The sequence below is a fragment of the Camelus bactrianus genome, chromosome 16 (genome assembly GCF_048773025.1).
Source record: "Camelus bactrianus isolate YW-2024 breed Bactrian camel chromosome 16, ASM4877302v1, whole genome shotgun sequence".
In the NCBI taxonomy this organism is placed as follows: domain Eukaryota; kingdom Metazoa; phylum Chordata; class Mammalia; order Artiodactyla; family Camelidae; genus Camelus; species Camelus bactrianus.
In genome coordinates, this window is record NC_133554.1 from 50,340,275 (window position 1) to 50,363,922 (window position 23,648).

Here is a 23,648-nt window from a genome sequence, read left to right on the forward strand (position 1 = left end):
CATTTTTAATATGAGCCACTCATTATTTATTTATCAACATTCAATAACAAAGTATCCATTTCAGTGTACAAAATGAAGAGTTGTCTTAATTTTTCAGTTCTTAAAGCTTGTTACTAATAATACAATCATATTTATTTTTCTAAAGGGCAGCATTGAGAATTACTTACATATAACATATTATGAATAAAGAATAAGAAAACTTTTTACCTTATAAGAATAGCAGATATAAAAATTATTCACCTGAGAATAAGTTCTTTCATTTTAGGTAACATGTTCTCTCAAGAAAGAAAATGAAAAAATCAATGTTAGCAATATTAAAAATACATTAAGGATAAGCATTTCTATTTTTAAAAAATTAATGCATATTTATGTGTTACATAAAAATACAGCATGGTATTTCATCAAATTCAGAGTACAAAGGAAATGTTGCTGTAACGAACAGAACAAGAATAAAAGCACGACAACACTTAACCCCAAGTAGAACTGTGCTCCAATAAAACAGTACCACTAGCAACACATTTGTTATATTATATTAGAGTTAGTTATGTAAGTACCTATCTTTCCTACTAGATCGTAAGATGTTCCAGGGGCAAAGCGGATCGCTACCGTTCTATCCAAAGAACTCATTGCTTGAACCATGATCTCTAAAAGGTCTGCGGAATTAAATTACTCTAAAGACAATTTAATGACTAAAGTAAAATATTGATTTAAGATATAGTTCGGGCCAACTTAGAGGAAAAAATGCTTTTTAAAGAAAATCTATGGCCTTTTACTGAAAACATACTGGAAAAAAAAAAAATGAAGAGCCCACAGAGGGAAATGTAAAGTACACTCATCGTCACGTTCTTCATGATCTTGTTCCTACCTAACACTGCGTTAGTCACTAACCACGGTCACTCAGTAAGGTCCAGGCTTTGCTTGTAAAATATGATTGTGGATGGAAAATGTAAGCTAGGTGATACTGCTTTTTCTAACTTTTTCCTAATAGTTGTATTTATATTTATTTGTATTGGTATAGGAAAAAGTTTTGAGATCACAATTTAAGACATTTTGAAATGAAGTAATATATGTTCAAAAACATAAAGTGTACAATGTCAGCAAAGATAAACTCTTATTTGACACGTCACCTTTTCTTCCCACCCTGCTTACCCTTTGCTTTCCTAAGGATTAGTTAAATTATACTTCTGAATAGGAAAAACTTTATTATTGTGTGAAAAAACGAGAACAGAACATTCTGACAAATAATTTAATTCATGACCAAAATATTTTCACTCTAAGTATGTAAAAACTTAAAAAAAAATGCCTTTAAAAAAATGCTTGCAAGAGCACCATAATATTAAAGTAACTGAAAGAACTTAACAGATAGGAACGTGATTATGCCTGGTCAGCATAGCTACAAAAACACATCCTGAAAGAGAAGCCCGCCAGTATTTATATGAATGTCAGACACTAAAAGATCTCTCTTTAAATTGATGACACCAGTTAGCAGTGACTTGCTTAGAAAATGCAATGTGCTACTTATTATCTACAAAGGTAAAGATTTTCTTTCAAATGTTTCTTGACTTACTCATCATGCAGTACTGAAGTTCAGTGTAAGTCACAACTTTTATTTTAGTAAAGATGTCAAAGCGAGCATCTCAGGTGAAGGATCTGAAAGTTTGGTATCACGAGGCAAGTGACTTGATAATAAAAGATTAAAAACTAGTGCCGACTAAATCATGCAAGGGGAAGCAACTTCGCTGTGGATTGCAAAATCCAAGCAGAAACTGTAAGACAGCTCGTTAAGATTAGTGAGAGGACCTCCAGATGGCAGGTAAAGTACCCACTGTCAGGAACGCGCAGTGAGGCCAAAGCAACGGAGGGAAGTATCAGTCACGTACCTCGTACTGGGGCTGAGAAAGGTACGCTATCGTACACCAGCTGCTGGAGCCTAAGATCACAGACGTCTTATACACAGTAGAGCGAAAAGTTTATTAAGTTTTATCTACGTTCACTAATAATATCACTAAAGGGTTTGGCTCTTCAAAATAACTCAGTACCAAATCCTTCTGTTGTGACTGTTGTTCTGTAAGACTTTGTAATGCAATAATCACATTCCTACCATGTTTGTTTCCGCAGAGTTAATACTTTGAGTCATCTGGCTGAAATATGTCAACTAGTATTATTTATACTATATTATACCCATAGTCCATACATGGGTTCTACGAGGAAGTATTTCTAAGATTACATTAACCATACTCTTATTTCAACTCTTCACAGAGTGTAATTCTGGTTTCTTATTAAGGAGAATTACGTATGATTTATTTCTTTAATTTTTAATTTAAAAATTTTTTTTGCATGGGGAGGTAATTAGGTTTATTTATTTTTAGAGGAGGTACTGGGGATTGAGCCCAGGACCTCATGCGTGCTAAGCATGCGTTCTACCACTTGAGCTATACCCTCGCCCCTATGGTTTATTTCTAATCCTTAATTTAACCCCCAAAAGTTTATTTATATCCCACCACATTCCAAAGTGAACTGAGGTGAGTTAATAAATAAATCCACACACTGATATATTTAAAACTCTCTAAAAGAGAGAGATTCAAATAATAAGGTTTACCAAAAATGATTACCCAACAAATTATTTTATTCTAGAACAAAATAAAACATGTTCTTTAGAAAGAAGATGACAAAATATTTATGTCTTCCATGAGGGGTGGAGGAGAAGGTATGGTTTAATTTTTGCAACTCTATAGATGTCTGTCATTCCAGCCCCAAACAGTCAAAAACTCAGACTGTTACATAGTAAGATCCTAGACACAGCCTTCCACAATAATTGAAAGATCTCTGAATTTTACTGTAGGCAAAAGACTTCATATACTTAAGTTACTTATGTTTAAAATCACCTACTAGAACAAGGTCTCATCTCAGTTATTATGACTGATGAGTGCCACCTAGTGGATGTCCCTGTAAACCTCTATCTGCACTAAGACTTCAGCTTTTTATTTAGAATGCCAATTGTGATTCAGTTTCTTTTAGAAATTAAGAAGTAAAAGCAAGACACTTTTGCTTTATGTCTCTGTTCTATGTATTAATTTTGTATTTTTTTTTAAATTTAGATTGGGACATTACGTACTTATGTAACAAGATGGTGTAAACTTAAACATAAAGGTGACGGCTCAAAATAAAATCATTCTATCGCTATTTCTTCCAATCATAAATCCAGAAGCACTGTTTCTGAAAGGTGAAAAAGAAGGTATTCAACTTTATATACAGACTACAGTTCAATACACTTCAGATACAAACATGCAGTTTCAATTAATTATATGTAAGTTTTATTTGAAGAGAAGTAAAACACACAACCACATCATTTCAATTAATGATGCCAGGGAAAATCCCAATGCTTTCACAGCTCTTCAATTACCAAACAATAAACTTTTTAAACCAAAGTTAAAATAAAGTGAAAAAGAAAGAAATTCAGTTAAGCCCACTGAGCAATACAGATTCAAAATACTACTCTATCCTCCTGTGTTCTTTCCCACCAAAGTGCGCTGTTTAAAGTCCCACAACTGTTGTCTTCTTCCTCTTGTTCTTTAGCGAGTTCTACAAAAACCTAAATTAAGGTAAATAAATTAACACAGTATTCTGTACTTCGATTACCTCAAAACATTTTATTTAACTAAATCAGAAATGATACAAGGCCATATCTAATTTCAGTAACCACTTAAAAGTATCAAGAGATATACTGCCACTAATATTATTTAAACAGAATAATCTCCATTAATCACATATAAAGATGAATGTTATTTTAGAGGATTAGTAGATTATCTTTTGATTAATATATAGATGTAGCACCATCATAAAAATAATTTATAAATATTTAAGCAATGTAATTTCAGATGTGCTAATATGAAATACCATCCATCATGACTCATTTTCTTTATGAAACTGAAATCAAAATACACAGATGATGGAGAACCTCAGGTTGTTTAAAACGTCCAGAGTTTAGGAATATTCTATGACAACTGGTCTCTGACTCACAATCTCCTTCCCTCTCAAATATAAACCCAGACAATTAGATATTAGACACTTTCTTCTGCAAAGGAACTTTTTAAATTTAACTTTACAGTACCTGTTCCAACGTTGCTTGAGAGAAGCTATATTCTTCAATGGCAAAAGTATGTTTAGCTATTAAAATATAAACAGTATTTTACTTGTTAATATTTTAAATAATAAAATGGCAATAACTACTAAGTGGCTAACAATCTTTAAAAAAACAAAACAAAACAGCTTTATAATCAGTTCATTTCAAGTTGAAGCTGCCAAAGCATGTCACCTTCCTCTCTCTCTCTTCCTTCCTCTCCCCGCCCCTACAGCTCTCTGTAGCCCTAAGCGCTATGTAATGGTACTTGCCTTATTCCACCTTTTCCAGCCATCTCCTCTTTACCCTCCTCTTTCTTCTTCCACATTCTTCCTTTCTTTCATGTTTCTTTTGATCCCTGCTCTCTACCTCCCATTCCCTAGTTCCAACACAGCCTGTTCTTGACTTCTTGAACCGGATTCTGGATATTGGTCATGTGTCCATATACTTTTTAATATTTATTTTAGATCCTTTTGCAATCTATTCCAATATCAAATTTCTGGTTTTCTATTCATTCCTTTAATTTAACTCTCCCTAAAGACTTCAGATGTTCTCTTTAATCATAAAGAGAGCAGCAGGAAATAGCGATTGTTCATAGTAAGGATTCAAGCAATTCAAAGCTCCCACTTCTGGACTGAACCAGTGAGGGCTAATTAAGCTGAACTTTCTCAGAGACGCAACGTGAAAAATCACGGTGATGTCCACTGAAGACAGTAAGGGTTTACACTACAAAACAACTGATCTACAAAACCCCTAGGGTATCAGTATTTACCTATAGCTTAGATAAATTAATAAAGGGTCATCTTCTTACTTACCACAGTTTCTACAATAAAAACTGAGTCCCAACTTCTAAACTTTTTAATAAAATTCTTTCATAATTTAAAAGCTACCTTACAATGTTTTTCAAATATTACTTACCTTCTTCCAGCTTAGAAAAAGATTGTGAAAGGGACTGAACATCCTCCTTAGGAATTTTATAAGCCAAAATAGAAGAAAAACTGAAAATAAAGGTAAAATATAGGAAAATTTAAAAATAACTACTATGGGTTCTGAAGCTAAAGTTCAACATTTTAAAAGTTCAAAATTAAACTCCAATAATTTATTTTGATACTTATTTAGATAAAAATTAATTATCTAAAATCTTAAAATATTTCCATGCACAATAAAATAACTCATTACTACTAAATAAGAACTTTAAAAAATTTAAACAGTATCACACAGTGAAAGATATGACATTAGGTTAGATATTAAACACCAGTTATCACACATTAGTCCAATACTGGTGATAATACAGACATTTTCCCCTAATCCTTAATACAATAATCAATTTTAATGATTATTGATCTACAAAGAAATATAAGTAAAATTTTAAAATCTTTACCTATCCTGACGGCTTGCATTTGGGAAAATATACTGAATTTCTCTTTGAAGACGATCTACTTCTAGGTTTTCTATCCAGTCCTTTAATTTAATTTCCAAAAAGTATCCTTTCCCAAATTTGCTCTTCAGATGTTGAACTGTCCCAATACATCTGTAGTAATTTTTAAAAGAAAGAGCAGATATAAAATAACTTGACAGTTTCAAAGATGATTTCTCACTTAAAGATGAGTTAAATAAAAATTCTTGTGTTGGAATTCTCATAAATTAATATAAAAGTTGTGGATAAAAGATAATACAGAAAGTCTCCATGTGCCCTCACCCAATTTCAACAATACTGTCGTCTTATATTAACAATGAAACATTTGTCAAAATTAAGAGACCAACATCAGTATATTATTATTGACTTAAACTGACTTTGCTTGGACTTCACTGGTTTCTCCACTAATGTCCTTCTTCTGTTCCAGGATCTACCCAGAAAACCACATTGCACTGAGCTGTCACGGGTCCTCAGTCTCCACTGCTCTGCGACAGTTTCTTATCCTTTCCTTCTTTCTCATGACTTTGACAGTTTTGAGAACTGGTCAGGTGTTTTCATATAATGTTCCTCAATTTGGGGTAGTCTGATGTTTTTCTCATGATTAGACTGGGGTATGGGTTTTTGAAGTGAATAACATGGAGCTGAAGCACCTTTCTCACCACGTACTGGGGGTTCGTGATACCCAAGTGGCATTGCTTGGCTGAGGGAGTAATTGTCACGTTTCTCTACTGTAAAGGTACTATCTTCCCCTTTCCAAACTTTAGAAGAAGACTAAGTCCAGACTACCCCTGGGAGAGACATAATTTGGCATCTTTCAATAAGTAGATTTACCTCTTCTCCCACATTTATTTATTCAATCATTTATTTATACGAGTATGTTGATTTATACTCTGGGTTATAATCCAACACAATGCCTAACAATTTTTTTAAAATAGCAAATACCATGCCTGAAAACTAGGCCAATTCCAAATGCAAAGTAGCTGGCCAATTCTTGGAAAATATTAACGTATTTCCAAGTAATTCTACAGAAAGCTAACTGAAAATTCAAACAAGGAAGCATTTTTTTTAACATTTAAATTAATATGTATTACTCTAAGCTTTTGAAATGATGGCATTCAAAATCCACACCTGCACCCCACCCCACACCCCCGCCTCCTACGTGGCATGCTGCTCCGACATCTACCTTAACTGCCCAGACACCATGACAGCCACCCGGTCACAGACAGCCTCGGCCTCCTCCATGTAATGAGTGGTCAGAATGGCAGCCCGCTTCCTGTTTTTAAATGCGGTTCGAATTGCTCTCCTACAAAATGTAAGTAAAACAAAAAGAAGAGGAGAAAGAAGCTGAATGCTAATGAAAATACCTAAGTTTTTAAAAATCCAACTATTTGGTTAAGTTAAATCTATCAAGTATCAATTGCTAGAGTTATTTTATTCTGCCCAACTATGACTTTTCTCTTCTAACCCATTTTATCTTATTTTTGAAAGCTTGCCAAAGGGAAGAAATTTTGTGATTTCAAATATTTCTATGGGTTAAAAAATCGCGAACCAACTAAAAACTGCTGGCTTTTCATGTTTTAACAAAAATAGCCATAGAATTATAGGGAAACCTTAACATGCATCTAAACCAAACCTTACACTTGGAAATCTAGGCTCAAAGAGTTGGTCAACTAATTAGCACTGTGAATTCCTAGAAAGAGAGTTCTAACATAAATTCAAGAAAACATTATTATGAAAAAGGTAATTATATATGTCTACTTGCATATGTTACTTTAGAAAAAAAACATTTTAAACACTATTTAGATAATAGTATTCTCATTTTTTTCTGGAATACATAATATATTATTAACACCATAAAATGATAAAGTTTATAAAAAAATTTAAGGGGAAATCTCTAGAAATCAAAATATAATTTTTAATTGTTATTTTTTTAATCTTATATAGGATTTTAAATACGGATATATAACCAGTATAAAACCTTGAGCTACAATGAAATAAAATTTTCTTTTTATTCTAAAGTACATAGTACAATGTGTCTCCAGTGTCTTCAAGGTCATACTTACCACATGTGCTGTTTGGCTTTAGGGTCCATACCTGTAGATGGTTCATCTAGCAGAGTAATAGGGGGATTCCCCAGCATGCTCAGCGCAAAACACAACTAGACGGAAAGAAAACAGAGGGAAGGGAGAATAATAAGGCCTCCCTAGAAGAAATCCTATCAAGATAGTATCAGGTACTAAGCTATCATTAAAATATACACATATTTGTTGTTTAATAAAAGTACCTTTCGCTTGATTCCTGCAGGTAGTTTCTTTACAGTTTTCTGAAGATGTTCTTTTAAATCAAGTGCATTTGTTATTCTGCAAATCAGATAACATGAGTGTACAGTGATATACAAAAACACAAATACAATTGTTTGTGACTGCTGACATTGTTTTTTTTCTAGGACAGTTATTCAGTTAAAGTTCATTTTAAATAAATATCTTGATTAAAAGGTTCACTCTAAAGTAAAATAAGTTTTATGACATTTATGGATACATTTATTCTGTAATTAAAAATGTTTCCTTTTTATTTTCGTAGCTGTCAAAATTTGCTAAAGAATGTAAGAAAAACTAATGATTACTTTACATGAAAATTCTGATCCACGGAAATGCCTGTTATGAAATTTTAAAACTATAGAGCGTAAACCTTTCTCCAGGTAACAAAAGGTTTCTAAAGAAAATTATCTTACCGATTTATGACCTCTTTCATGTCACCTGCACTCATTCCTTTCACTGCTCCATAAATTTCAAAATGTTCCTGTAATGTAATATCTGGCCACAGTGGGTTTATCTGAGGACAGTATCCCATACACTTACTGGAATCATTGTCTTCAGTTGGGTCTGAAGAATAATCTCCTAGAAATACCTATAGAAATATAAATCGATATTAAATAACTATTTTTTGCTCAACTTACATTGTAAAGGAAGTGGCACGTGGGTTAATTCAAACTCTGTCCTAGAGTCAGGGTGATACTAGGTCAGATTTTCACTCCTTTCTGATGAAGAAAGGACGTACGCAGCTAAGCTGGAGTTCAGCGACATGGCCAGAAAGGGTGATTAGGAAGGCAGGGCTGTGTGGGAAGGCCAGCTCAGTTTCTACTAGGAGGATCGGGGGCCCCACTGAGAGGTGATTTTTGAGCCAAGGAAATAGTGAATATGGTCATTTGGTTTTCTATAGGGTAAGGAACACCCAACATAAAGAACACCTAAGGCAAAAGAAAAGCATAAAGTGTGCCTGGCATTTTCCAGGAAAGCAATGAGCCAGTGTGGTTGGTGTGAAGTAAGCAAGGGGGGAGAGAAGCAGGAGGAGGGGGCAGAGCAGTTCTGTGAGGTTTCCACAAAGTAGAGAGTAGTATGCTTACAGTCAACGACTAACTGATGGCAGGGTCAAGAATAGCTCCTTTATTTTCTGAAGTTAATACAATGGTCTTCTATTAAGTGAGTGGACAAATCACCCACACTTGCAATAATCATAAAAGCAGAAATTCTGTATGTGTGTGTTCTGCATGTGTGGTATGGAAATTTCACTGTGTACATTATTCTCACAGACAACCAAAAAGATCATAATTTGAATTAAGATACCCTAAAAATTTAATATTAAAAACATAAAATTTGAGCATCAAAATCCTATTTGTCACTAGGAAGTGTGTTTTAATTAAAAATATAAATCATATTCAACATATCCCAACCCTTATATCATACCTGGCCTGAAGTTGGTTCTAGATCACCAACCAGAATATTAATAATTGTGCTTTTGCCTGCACCATTTGGACCCAGCAGTCCCAAGATCTCGCCTAAAGGAATTGAAAGAAAAATCATCATATGAAAATCAAACTAAAAAAGTGAAAATTGCTCATCTGGAAAAGTTATTTAAGAAAAAAAAATTAAATACCAGCCTTTTTTCACACAGAAGGAGACGTATTTATTTGCCACTTTCTTTACTCTTCTTGTAAGAAGAAAATCTTTCTTGTCATCATATTCTTTATGCAAATTGTTGACCATAATGGCTGGTTTCTAATAAAGGAAATAAGATTTTAAAAGAGTAAATCAGGTACCTATTGGTAAATGACAGGCTATCTACACCTCAGGTCCACACCACAAGAACTATATTTGCTAATAAGGGGTATTATATAACTCAATATCCACTTATGACTGAAATAATGGCTGATTCAAAAGCAAGTGGACAAAAATATTTTTTCAAGACAGGCTTTTCTCAGGTTGATTCACATGGAAAGGAGAGTATTTTTCAAAGTAACTTCTGTGCAGGAGGAACTGATCATTGCACACGGCATATGACTTAGCAATAAAGACCAAATTACCTCCTCACAACAGTGGCAGCTCATCAACTCTTTGACCTTCAGCCTTTCAGCTTTGACATCCTCATCTTCATTCTCATTGCTTGCTGGTTCTGGAAACTTCCTACTTTTGGACTTTTTTGAAAGGTTCCTAATATATATTTTCAAATGATTAAAATGGTAAGAAATTCAAGCACGACATCGAGAAAAGACTGAAGAAATACATCAACATGAGATCTGTTATCTGTTATCAGAGATCAGTTCGCTCTTAAAGGTGGAAATTACAGAGCTATTTTTCATTCACTGATACCAGCTGGATATTATCTAAATTCATTCATTTATGCAACAATTATTTATGACCAGCATGCATCAAGCACTAACTCACAGAAAGACAAAAAGATAAAAACAAAAACACAGACCCTGCTCTCCAAGAATTCACATCTTACATCTTGGGTGCACACGAGATTGCCCAGGCAGCAGGGATACAGAGGGCTGGTCAGAATCCACAGGACACCACAAAGGTGGGCAGAGGGAAAAGTGCTTCCAGAGGAAATTCTGAAGTACTATTAAGAGAGCTAAAGAGGCAAATGGAAGTTGACGTTATGGGGCGGGGGGTGGGGTGCAGAGAAAGAGGAGAAAAGTTTAAAGAGGAAGAAGCCAATCATATTAAAGGCTGCAGATTAAACAAGTTGAGTCTTGTCTACTTGACAAGGCAAAGAGGAAGTCATTAGTTATCTACTGAAAACAGCAGCAAGCAAGAGGTAAGTAAGTAAGACCAGAAACCAGGGGGCAGGGAGGTGAGAAACTGGAGATGGAAGCTTTCTGGCCATGAAAGGAAAGAGAGCTGGGATAAGAGCTAGTCAGGAATTCAGGCTTAAATGAAATTTATGAGTTCTGAGATCTGTTCCTTTGTTTTATAGGAGAAAGGTAACCCTCTCCCCAAAGGAGAAAATACTCTATTAAGATCTTAAAGGGAAAGATACAGAAAGAGAAGAGAGACTGAGCAACACCCTTAAGTAGACAGAACAAATGAAGACGTGGATAACAGGAGGGACACTGTCCTCTGGGACTGGGAAAAAGCAAAAAATGATGGAACATGTGGATTAAGTGTGTAAAAATTTTACAATTTATGATTAGGTGCTTCTGTTTTCTGAGACGGGTGGCAAGATCATCCACTGAGAGGTGAGAAATGAGGTGAGGTGAATTTGAGAATCTGAGCGATACAAAGAAGGCGCGGGATAACAATGGAAAAGGAGAAGGAAGGTGCTGACGAGGTAAACGTGTAGGGTTACCAACAGCGTTAAAGCAGGGCTATGTGGAACAGACATGCAATATCATTAAACTGTACTTTTATGTTATTTTTTCTCTAGCATATAATTAAATTCACCAAAAATTATGATTCTTAGTGGACAGGTCAAAGAGATACAGAAGTTTAGGATGCTGAGAGAGGGTGACTGATGAATCATGTGAGCAAGGCTGAAAGAGGAAAAAGTAAAAATGGATTAGCTGATGCATTCAGGAGAAAAGAGAAAACTCAAGGGTACGAAGCTACAGGAGAAGAGTCCAACAGGACGAACAAGATGAGAAAGCTAGAAAAATAGTTACTGGTAGAGCTGGACACTGGAGTTTTAGGTTTTCCAGATGAAGTGAAGAGCAGTGATGGCACGGCTCTGATGCCAACAGATGGGGGAAGGGGAGCTAGGGTGTTGGAACGGTGATCTGTGTGGATCCTGAACTCTCCCCCAAATGACAGCAGGAACAAGGGCAAAGATGAAAAGGGCGAGCACCTGGATGTGGATGTGGGGAGCATCCGGTGGTTAACCAATAACCATCATACATTTATCAATACTTTCCAGTTTTCTACAGAATGTTAATACTCAGCACATAAACAAATATATGAGAAATAGAAAAACAGAAATTCAGAACCAATTTAATTCCAACAGCCACATTTCAGTAAATAATTCTCCTTCAAATTTAAAACATCCTATGAAAAGAATATGCAGAGACTTGGAGAAAGTATTTTCAAATCATATCTGATAAGAGATTTGTATCCAGAACATATAAAGAACTCGTAACTCAATACTATAAAGATAACCCAATTTCTTAAATGGGCAAAGGGTTCAAACTGACATTTCTCTCAAGTAGATATAAAAATGGACAATAAGCACACACAAAAAGATGCTCAACATCATGAATCGTTAGGCAAATGCAAATCAAAACTACAATGAGACACCAATTCACACCCCGAAAAAGAGCTAAAATCAAAAAGACAAACAATAACATGTATTGGCAAGAACGCGCAGAAAACAGAACCCTCAAATGTTCCTAGCAGGAATGCAAAATGGTGCAGCCACTTTGGAAAACAGTCTGGCAGTTCTTCAAAAGGTTAAACACAGGACCCTTTAATTCCATTCCTAGGTATGCACCCAAGAGAAATGGAAACATATGTCCACACAAATACTTGTGCACAAATGTGCATCACTGCATTACTCACAATAGCCAAAAAGCGGAAACAACTCGAGTGCCCATCAACTGACGAAGAGATCAAGTGTGGTATATCCACACAATGCAGTGTTACTCAGAAAACAAAAAAAGGTCATGAAATGCTGCTACATGCTGCAACAGGGATGGACTTTCAGAACACCATGTCAAGTGAAGCAGCTAGACAAAAAGAGACCGTATCTCGCATAATTCCATTTTATGAATGTGAAACAGGCAAATCTAGAGAGACAGAAAGTAGATTAGTGGTCAGACAGGGTTAGTGGGCAGCTGAGGGAGGAAAGGGAAGTGACTACTAATGGTACAAGGTTTTTGTGGTGATGGAAATGATCTAAAATTAGATTATGATGATGGCTACACAACTCTATAAATAAAAAATAAATAAATAAATAAATAAAAAATTAACTGACCTGAAAAAGGGATCCTTTCTTAGTGATCTGCCCCCATATTTTTTCTCATAGTACTGCAAGAGTAAAATCCACAGCACACACTGCAGGTAAGGCTAAAAGAAAAACATGTAACAGCTCATGACAGTCATTTGGGTTTTTTATTTTTACCTCTATACCAACAGAACCAAAACCGCATACATCAGGTTCCTTACTATCACCAGAAAAATTCACCACAATTTTTTCTGCATGTCATACAATGAGTTAAGAATCAACGTTAATACAAACCAAGGCAGATTTTTAGTAAAATGATCCTTCACGTATTTTCCTACCTCTGTAAAGTTCATTTGTTGTCAGCTTCATAAACTATAATTTTTTTTAAAAAAAGCTTTGCTTTTGTTTCTATGGAAGTCAGAATTATTATTAAACAGAATTAATGACATGTGCAAAAGCCAAGTATATTAAAGTGGACACATTCAGTAAGTGAAAGGTTTTACCAATGAAATGCGCATTAGCTAGCATTAACTAACACACTTGACATTTTATGCACCTTCATTTTTATGCAACAGGATAAAAACTAAAATAGAGTGGGAATGATAGAACCAAACTATTCTTAAGGTCACATGCTAACAGTTACTTCTTACCGATATAACAGCCACCAAAAGCCTATCCCATGGGTTGTAGGTGTCCTCACTTTTCTGATTATTCTTCCAAGAAGCCTAAGACAAAAATTTTTGAAAATTTATGTGGCTGGGTTACTGTGATATAATATTTGGCCTCTGACAACAGTTCCTGGCACACAAGTTCTAAAGCCCTTGGAATTTCCCGAGTGACAGAGGTGACAGGAGTGTCATTATTTAGGACAAGCCCCTCTCAACCTCAGCCGAGTTTATACTAATGACGTTTATACTCCCGAAGGATGGAGGCAGATGGCCAGAGGGACCAGCCACAGACTGGAGAGCTGGAACTTTCAGCCCCTTTTATTCACCGCCTGGGAGGGGAGAAGGGCTGAGACAGCTTAGCTCATCACGCCTGAGTAATGGAACCTCCATGGAGTCTCACACAGCATTCCGAGTGCTTCCAGCTTGGGGGACGTGGACGCACCTACATGCTGCGAGGGCGGCACTCCAAACTGCACGGGGACACAGGCCCAGGCCTCTGCACTGGGGACCCTTCCAGACCTCGCCCTGTGAACCTCCTCTCCTGGCTGTTTATTTGTATACCCATGATGATAAACCACTGACAGTAAATAAAGGGCCTCCCTGAGTTCTGGGAGCCATGATGGCAAACTACAGAACCTTCTGAGAAGGCTGTTCACGGGAACCCTTGATCTGTAGCCAAGTCAGAAAGAAGTGTGGGTAAGCTGGGGACCCACTGCTTGTGATTGGAATCTGAAGTCAGGGGGCAGCCTAGGGGACTGCATCCTTATCCCGTGGGGTCTGTGCTAACTCTGGTTAGTGTCAGAATTGCTTAATGTGAGGGGAAAACCTACACATTGGGTGTCAGGAGCCTTGTGAGCAAAGGAAATGATTTTCTTTTAGCTGCAATACGTAGAAATATTTGGATTAAAATTTTTTTAATGTATTTTGTCCAGCAAACACGTCTTCTCTGTAAACTTGCTAGTTATTAATATTAGTAGCCATGTTTTGTAGTTAGATTAAAATCTTCCCCACCCCAAAATATTCCTATCAGAGCGGGTATAAATTAAACTTATAAACTGAAGCCATAAAGTGTGGGGGGTAGAGGAGTAGGGAGGTTTCTGAGTAGAATTAATCAGCAATCATCTTTAGACAATAATTCATCAACTAAATTTTTTTCTAATTACACAGAATTTTTTTTCAATTAATAAGGCAGAAGAAAACAATTTGTTTCTTCATTTTTTTTCTTGTTTTCTCTCGTCCCTTTATAGTACAATACATTGTTTAGTCCTTGAAAACGCCCCCAAAATAAATACTGACTGCAGTCAGATCATATTCCTAATTTATGTACGTTGTTTAGGGCATGAAAGAACATGTGGACACAGTCCTTCTCCTTTGAGAATTGGCAGTTTAAAGACATGCTGGAAAAGACACCACAGTAATTTCAAATTGCTGCATTAATAATATTTAAATCAAGTAGTAGCAGCCAACTTGATTTTTTTTTTTTTTACTGTTTCAATATAAGAACTAAGATCTCAAAGATTAGGCTGTATTTATTTATAGTTTCCTAAAAAATATTAAAACACCTGACAGACCTACCTTTATGAAACAAATCAGGCAACCTAGAAGTGGGTAGATCGGAATGGCGATGCAAAAGGTGTAATGAAGAACAGCTGTGACTGCGTAGCCCATAAAGTAAGTTATTTCGGTGACTGCGATGCAAGCCAACGCTGTCTAAGGCAAAAAATGAGAAGACAAGGGAAAAGACGTTTAGAAATTTCATACCAACTTACTGTGTGCCTCAGCACTAACTATGCTTTTAATCCTCTAAGAAAACACGGAGCCACAGGAGATACTCAGCCGGAAAGTGTCAGAGCCCTGGTACCAGATGTTTGTAGCCGGCATCCTTGCCATGCCAGCCGTGAAATGCATTCAGTGTCATCCCTTCATAGAACGGATGGTGCGGAAGACAAATATACACACAAAAAGGTGCTGCTAGCTAGCTATCTTAAGTTCTGCACTTAGAAAAGAGACAGCAACATTTTGGAGTATAATCATGAAAAGGGTTCACTGCTTGTAAAGAACGTGCTTTGAAAACCCGAGATGAAATAATATAAAGTGTGACTTACCACAGAATAGATAAATGACCAAAATTCCTTGGTATTTAAAATTTTTTTAAAGGTGAAAGAAGTTACATAGGTAAACAGAATAACTGACGGAACATAACCAATAAGGCAAAAAACCTGTAAAACAGAAATGTGTATTTTTATTAAAAAATATGAATAGCTAGCAATATGCATGATGCAAAATACTAGTCACATTAAAACATTAAGAAATTATTCTTCAAATTTTATTGCTCAACAAGTCACTCCAAAAACTGAAATTGCGGTTACTCGAGCAGCTACCATCCACATTTCTCCTAAATTACTAAAACTCACGCTTTTAAAACTGTTAACCCAAGCTTGAATAAGTCATTTAGACCAAACACTATTTGTAGCTCTTTTTTATGTCAAGTAAAATGCTATCCAGAGTTGGTTACAACTTTATCAATCTCAATCAAGTATTAGCTAAACTTTAACATACAGCGCTTAATGCATTTTATAAATTATTAAGAAAAACATTTATTAATTTATAAGGTAGACATTAATATGCAAAGTCAGTATGCTCTCTGGCAAAACTGCTAAGTTTATTTTTAGCAACCGCAGCCTACCTAGCTGTTTTCTTTTTTCTAATATAACTCATAGGAAGGGGTCCAGTATCATTAGCTGACATATGAATATGAATGCAAATTACACTCTTCCTTACTACCTAAAGCCATATTTTAAACTATGGAATAAAGGGGCTTCTTCTTTGTGAAACTATTTTCAGGCACAGAGACAAAGAAGAAGTGTTTAAGTACGCCTGATTACACACAAATAGGCAGTTTACATGAAAAACCACCTTAGTTTCAAGGAACTATTTTATAACAGTAAATTTATGTTTCCAAAAATTGCTTATAGCAAAAATAGATTTAAAAAGATTTTTTTAACTATACTAAATATTTTGCAATAACCTTTAATGAAAAAGAATATGAAAATGAATATATGTATGTATATGCATGACTGGGACACCGTGCTGTACACCAGAAACTAACACACTGTAACTGATTGTACATAAATTTAAAAAAAGTTTAAATATATCAAAGATTGCTTATAGCAGTATAAATAGCATTGATTTTAAGTATCATCTACAATAGTGAAATAGATGCTGATTCTATTTTTTGTTAAAAAATAGTATCAAAATTACTCAGCCAATTGTCACATTCCTGAAGATTTAGTTTTATAAATTAACATTTTAATTACAAATAGCGTGAGTATAACGGATGTTAACTTACCACAGAAAGGAACTTTGCAGGATAAAAATATAATCCGTAATGAAATGCAAATAAACTTCCTAGCGTCAAAATAAGAACGACAAAAAATAAGGGCATATCAACAATAGCTTGTCCAATCCAATATGCAGATGGCAAAAGACCCGAAAGTTTAAGCTGAGTATAAGCTTTGATCTAAAAAGAAAAGGGGAAATTGATTACAGCTTTAAACCTCTTCCAAACAGAAAGCTCTAGCAAATTACTGTAGAACTCTTCATTTTACATCAACAAAAAACATCACATTCCCAGTCGACACCTTACAGCTAAATGTAAATTCCACTCAGCCTTTAATGTTGGCTCATTATTTCTGAAGTGCAACAATCTCAAAAATTTTTTTCAGCGTCAGAATACAGCAGTGCTTCTGACAAACACAAAACTAAAAGGGAAAGGTGTCACGGGGGTTACTGCTGTGCAAAATACACGTGCTTTTGAAATTCTGTGGAAACAGAGAAAAAATACGTTTAAGAAAAAGGATTCTCACTTTTAAATACTGACCTTGCACGAAAACACTAGTACATGGCCAAGAACCCCCTGATTTACACAAGGCTTTCGGCTTAAGTGTGAAATTCTGTGCTGATGATGCATTGGAAAGCCTTTTACTCAATCATGTGTAGCACAAATGTTAGCTGTTACTACTACACAAGTGAACAGCATCTTCATCTGTACCAACAGTAAACTTAAATGATCACAGATTTCCTCATGCTCTCATGCTCTCATTATTTAATCTAAAATTGTTTAAGTCTTCCATAAATCCAACAATCTATTCAGTTGATTTTTGTCACCCATAAAAACTTCTACTCCTAAAAATTAGGGGTATTATATGAAAGAGCTTGTCGTAGAGGAGGTGAGAGAGGCACGGACTGTAAAGATCAGTTAAGAAGAGGAGACACGATTTTTAAAAATGGACAGCGTTCGCGTTCAATGAATTAGAAGAACACAAATGTAAATTCCAACGTAAGTCTAAAAACGTAAACCAAGTAAAATACAGTCATTCTGGATACCCCACACTGCTGGCATCCATACACTGCTGGTGGGAATGTAAACTGGTTTATCCACTCTGGAAAATAGTTCAATGACCTCTTATAAAACTAAATATGCAATCGCCATACGACGCAGCAACGGTACTCTTGGGCATTTATCCCAGAGAAATGAAAACTTACGTTCACAGAAAAACCTGTCGCAAATGTTCACAGCAGCTTAATTCGTGACGTCAAAACTAGAAACTAACCCAGATCCACACCACAGAATACCACCCAGCAATAAAAAGGAATAAACTATTGGTACACACAAATTAAGATGAATATCCAGGGAATTACGCTGAGTGAGAAAAGCCAGTATGCTATGATTCCCTTTGCACATTTTTGAAATACCAAAATCATAGAAATGGAGAACAGGTTGGTGGTTGCCAGAGGTCAGGAAGGGAGTGAGGTGGATGGATGTGTGGGCTTGGAAAACACAACCAGAGGGACCTTTGTGGCGATGGTGCTTCTCTGCACCCTGACTGCGTTGATGTCAATATCCTGCTTGTGATGCTGGACTACAGTTTTGCAAGATGCTACTACTGGGGTACAGTCAGGGGGTCAGGGTACATACGATCTTGCTGTATTACTTCTTACAACCTAATATGAATCTACAGTTATCTCTAAATAAAAATTTGAATTAAAAGCATTTAAGTTGAAACAAGTAAGAAAAAATGCAACTGGCTAGTAAGTTTCAAATCTGAGTGGTGGGGGGTTACGGATACTTTTAATTTTCCTAATACTTTCCTATATTTTCTAGATTCCTATATATATTACATATATATGTATATATTTATAACAAAAAATTAAATATACTTTAAAAAACTCTCCTGAGACTCATGTATTAGTTTCACACTACAGAAAATTATTAAAAGATGTAACTGCCTGCTATGAGGCTTAACCTCATTAATAATCACCCTGTGTAAATTAATTTACATAAATTTGCTACCACTGAACTAAGAACAGACATGGAGAGAATGAGAATTTTGACTGGAGGAGTAAGACGGAGCCAATCTCAGCAGAGTGAAAGGGGGAAAGGCTTTGAACAGCCAAAAGAGAGGACAAGATCACTACCTGCCTGGTGGAAGTCCAAAGAGAAAGAAGAAGGCAAAAAATAAGCAAACAAACAACAATGACAACAAAACACCAGTGCTCTGCACACACAGCAGTTTTCTGAGGCCCTGGTGATCAAAATCATTTTCTACCTAATTTTTTTTTTTCATTTGACAAAAACTAAGTGCCTTATACATTCAATACATTCTTTGAAAGGTTAAAAAAAAAAAGAGGCAGTTCACTGTACCAACTAAGAACTTAAGGATCACAGTCAGTTCCTAGATCTACTACTTAAACAAGCTACGTCAACACATTATATGAACGCTCCATCCATCATCTCCTGACCCACAAGTGGGTAACAGAAAACTCACCTCATAGTGCTGTAAGGATGGAAGGACATAACATTTAAAGCACACGGCTACTGTATAGCACTGGGAAATATATTCAATATCTTGCAGTAGCTCATGGTGGAAAAGAATATGAAAATGAATATATGTGTGACTGAAGAATTGTGCTGTACACCAGAAACTGACACAACATTGTAAACTGACTATAATTCAATAAAAAAATAATAATAAGGTACATGGCAAGCACCCAAATAATAAGTGATAGTTATTACTATTACTATAATAAGCATATTTATATTCCATTTACTTACTCTTGAAATAATAATTGCATGGAAGTCTTACACCCACACAAAGCAGGTTAATTTTCTAAGATAAGCAAAGTGTACCGGTAATTTTTTAACTGAGTCATTACCTTATGATTCTCTGCATTTTCCATGGCAAAGTAAGGTGGCATTGCGGTAACAATAACGCCAAGTAAAGCTGCTTGAAAATACAGCTCAACTCTAAAAACGATGTCTGTAATTTCCTGAAAGACAACCCACAGAAGAACAAACTGAGCTGGGAATCACTTTACGTCAAATTATTACTTTCGGAAAGACTATCAAAACCTCTGAAGAAGCACATCAGGACATCTATCCCAGACAGCAGTCTACGTGAAAAAACAGGTGGCAGGGTTAAGATGCAGCGAGCTACAGAACCAACTCTGACACTTACTAAATAGCTACATGATCCTGAACAAATTATTTTCTCATAGGAGTATACAGAATAATAGAGCGTATAAACTGAGCTCCCCCATCTAATGAAAAGTAAGAATGTACATGAAGAGCAGTTAACATGTCCACCAGCAGTTCTATGCAATGAACATGACTCTCTCAGAATGACCTTTGATGCCTTCATTGGTTGACTGGACTGAACTACGAGCCAGCTGGGATCGTGGCACCCTCTTCTTCTCCATTGGGAAAAGTTGTCCCCAAGCTCATCTTCCTATGGAACTAGGAACTTCTTATTCCCAGCAGAGGAGACTATAACTCCCACAGGCCCATGGATCCAGGTACAGGCAGCATGCCTTCCCAACCGGGTAAACATCGGGTGCCCCAAATGCAAACTACCCAGAACCACCCTCAACAAGGCCATTTCCTCACCCTTGTTCTTGAGCAGATATGCCCATGGGACAGGGAAGGCACTCCAGCAGGCACACTGGCCCTGGTACACACGTTCCCCTACCACACGATAATGTGGAGACAGAGTGCATCTTGTTTTGAGTTTTTAGCAATGAAGCCAATTTCTTAATTCATGCCATACGATTCTGGACACTTTGCCTGAAACTCTGGCACAGTGCAGTAAAAGACCCAGATAGAATCAACAAATATGTAAGCTGAGCAGTGTAAGAAACGGAGGTTAATGAGATTACAGCTGAATTCAATTACATAGAATCTGATAAAGTAAGGGGGAAATGTGGAACATTGATAAGACTGTATCTTATTAGGAAAATTGAGCTTTAAAAAGTCTCATTTCTTTCCCTCTGGTTTTAAAAGATGGTATAGTATATGTCAATGAGTGATGGAAAATACAAGCTGCAAGATCTTTTGTAAGAGTTATGGATACATACAAACATAGCAGCATCGTAAAAACATGTACGGGAATTATACATTTTGAACTGTGGTTACTTCATGGAGGAGAGAAAGAAAAAGAGGGATACACTAGAGATTTCAGCTGCACCTTTAAGAAAAAGTATGACAAGATACTAACATTTGAAATATTTGGGTAGTAGATACACGGTTATTTTCTGTAGGATTAAAACATTGCACAATAACAACAACAAAAATCCCAAGGGATGATCTACAACTTCAATGATTTCTACATCACCTACGCACCGGTGACTCACAAGTATTTACCTCCTGTCCAGAAATCTCTCCAGATTCATACATCCAAATGCCTACTACATGTCCATCAGGCAAATGCCACCAGGACAGCCACTAACTCCGTAGGCTCAGAAGTGAAGTCAGTTATCTCCATTCCATCAAAACGAAGCCAAAATCCCTCTTCTGTCTATACTCTCAAAATTGGTGAAAGATACTACTATGTACTACTTTTCCCAAAACTGTAAGAAATCTGAGGATTTCTTTTCTCCACCTCACAAATACAACAGTGATAAAGCACGCCACATATTGTTTAACATCTTTTTCCTCTGTCACTGTTGTTAGTGTCACTGCATGAACTCCGACGCTCCTCTCCTCTCATCTGAACTATTTAGTAAAAGAATCTCTGATCTCCACACCTTCCTTTCCTCTCCTCCACCACAGTTCCCTCCACAGAAATTCCCTGGCCTCCCTGGTGCCAGTGATCTTTTTAAAATGCAACTTTGATGTTCTTGGTCCCCATGTCTATTTAATCTTCGACGTGATTTCCATTTAAAAATGGCAAGAGTTGGGGAGAAGGTATAGCTCAAGTGGTAGAGCACATGCTCAGCATACACAAGGTCCTGGGTTCAATCCCCAGTCCCTCTTCCAAAAAATAAATAACTAAACCTAATTATCCTCCCTTCAAAAAAAATTTTTTTTTAAATGGCAGAAGATTAAAATACACTAAAAAAATTCGGGTGTAGATTACATAGCCATAAAGACAGAAAGTAGATTAGTGGTTGACTAGGGGTGGGCATCAGGGGAAACAGGGAGTGATTAACTGATAAGTACAAGCGTTTCTCGGGAGGAGTGATAAAATATGAAACTGACTGTTGTGATAGTAGCAAAACTGGATCATAATGGAAACCACTGAACTGTACATTTTTTATGGGTAAATTATATGGTGTATGAAGTACATCTCGATAAAGCTATTAAAAAACAGTATGAGGGGAGGATATAGCTCAAGTGGCAGAGTGCGTGCTTAGCAAGCACAAGGTCCTGGGTTCAATCCCCAGTACCTCCTCTAAAAAAATAAATAAATAACTAGACCTAATTACCAGCCCCTGCCCCCCAAAAAACAGTACGGCAACAGAAAATAGAAACCGCTATTACAGAAAGATATTTGTCCACTTATTTTTCAATAGATCAAAAACAACATAAGGATTGAGAGAAAAATGTTGAATATTTTTCTGGAGACTTAAGTGAACTTTCATATCTATAACCCAACAGTCCTATCTACAGGAAAAATGACTGTGTGGCTTCTCAAGGTTCAAAAATCCCAATATCTAGATTTTAGGTGAACAATATTCATTTTTAATTATCTAAATTTTTCTTCTGTGATTAACATAAAAAATACTCACACTTTATAAAAACATCAGTACCAAGACAGAATCTCCTTGACCCTGAAGTAAACTCGTACTAAAGAATCCTAAAACCAGGATGTGAACCATCCCCAGCTCAAGTTTTCAGACTAGGAGACATCACGAGTTGAACTTCTACAGAGTTCATCTGTGACTGTCACTTGGCTTTTAGTAGTTATTTTACACATACACACGCACACACACACACACACACTTTTAAGTTTGCTTACTTGAAAGAATGGGGTATTCCAGACCTGGATGCTTTCAGTCACATTGGAATGATAAAGATAGTAGTTACTAATGATATTCATCAATACAGGTAAAGAATAAACCATAGTACTGTTGAAAACAGCTGTAAAAACATAGTCCTACAATTCAAAAAGAGAGAGAGTTGTTACAGACTATACAGAAACACAAATGAACACATGTATGATTGCTACGTACCAAGCTGCTCTCACCAATCAAGGTAATTCTCACTAATGACACTGACATCTGATTCAACAAATCACAGAAATAATGCCCAGTAAGAGATAAAGACAACGTGGTTTGGGATCTGGGTATTTTGATATTTGAAACAAAACAAAAAAAAATAATAATTAAATTCCTCATAGGTTTACACATTGGTCCTCCACTAGGGCATAAAATACGTCATAAGTCAACACAGCTATCTATTTCCAGAAGTAAATTTTAATTTCCAACTAGTGAGGTCAAATCTGCAAATGATCACTTTGAGAGGAAGTATCTTAATGTTTCTTAACTTTCAAACGGGTATTCATTCATTCATTCACATACGTTCCTCTTACCTTTTCTGCCTGCATCACATTTAAAGCTGCACTATGGGGAGCGGCGGACACATAGTCACTGTCATTAAACATCGTCACCATTATGTTCTGGTTTGTGAAAAAGCTAATAAGATCACTGATATCTGAGTCTGGTATCAGCAAATAAGGAAATAATAAACAATCAGTTTAAACGAGAAACAGTCTTCGAACAACATTGGAAAGAGCTCTCTTTTAAAAAGAAATACTGTTATCTTCACTAGCTAAGACATGATTATGAACACTGGCTCTGGAACCAGACAGTCTGCATTCAAATCCAAGTCAATACATACACAGGCCTTAGAACTGAACGCGGCAGGCACGCAGTAATTGTGCAAATTTTA

General features: G+C 36.0%; 1 protein-coding gene across 7 annotated transcripts in view; it reads right to left on the reverse strand.

Annotated features, from left to right (window-relative positions):
- Nucleotides 1-1,336: 1,336 nt before the first annotated feature.
- Nucleotides 1,337-23,648, reverse strand: part of ABCA5 (ATP binding cassette subfamily A member 5) — a 110,215-nt gene continuing 87,903 nt past the window's right edge. For 6 of the 7 annotated variants that reach the window (XM_074343566.1, XM_074343565.1, XM_074343569.1 and 3 more), the window contains 19 exons: nucleotides 23,290-23,417; nucleotides 22,717-22,854; nucleotides 19,637-19,750; nucleotides 16,770-16,940; nucleotides 15,526-15,639; nucleotides 14,996-15,130; nucleotides 13,403-13,477; nucleotides 12,783-12,874; nucleotides 9,898-10,024; nucleotides 9,475-9,592; nucleotides 9,281-9,372; nucleotides 8,269-8,444; nucleotides 7,822-7,897; nucleotides 7,601-7,695; nucleotides 6,721-6,840; nucleotides 5,502-5,651; nucleotides 5,039-5,118; nucleotides 4,112-4,167; nucleotides 1,337-3,592 (listed from right to left, as the gene is read on the reverse strand). In XM_074343566.1, coding sequence (XP_074199667.1) covers nucleotides 3,485-3,592; nucleotides 4,112-4,167; nucleotides 5,039-5,118; nucleotides 5,502-5,651; nucleotides 6,721-6,840; nucleotides 7,601-7,695; nucleotides 7,822-7,897; nucleotides 8,269-8,444; nucleotides 9,281-9,372; nucleotides 9,475-9,592; nucleotides 9,898-10,024; nucleotides 12,783-12,874; nucleotides 13,403-13,477; nucleotides 14,996-15,130; nucleotides 15,526-15,639; nucleotides 16,770-16,940; nucleotides 19,637-19,750; nucleotides 22,717-22,854; nucleotides 23,290-23,417 — 2,165 coding nt within the window. In that variant the 3' untranslated portion in view covers nucleotides 1,337-3,484. Of the gene's footprint in view, nucleotides 3,593-4,111; nucleotides 4,168-5,038; nucleotides 5,119-5,501; nucleotides 5,652-6,720; nucleotides 6,841-7,600; nucleotides 7,696-7,821; nucleotides 7,898-8,268; nucleotides 8,445-9,280; nucleotides 9,373-9,470; nucleotides 9,593-9,897; nucleotides 10,025-12,782; nucleotides 12,875-13,402; nucleotides 13,478-14,995; nucleotides 15,131-15,525; nucleotides 15,640-16,769; nucleotides 16,941-19,636; nucleotides 19,751-22,716; nucleotides 22,855-23,289; nucleotides 23,418-23,648 lie in introns of those variants that run through there. The other variant, XM_074343570.1, reaches the window with a different exon arrangement.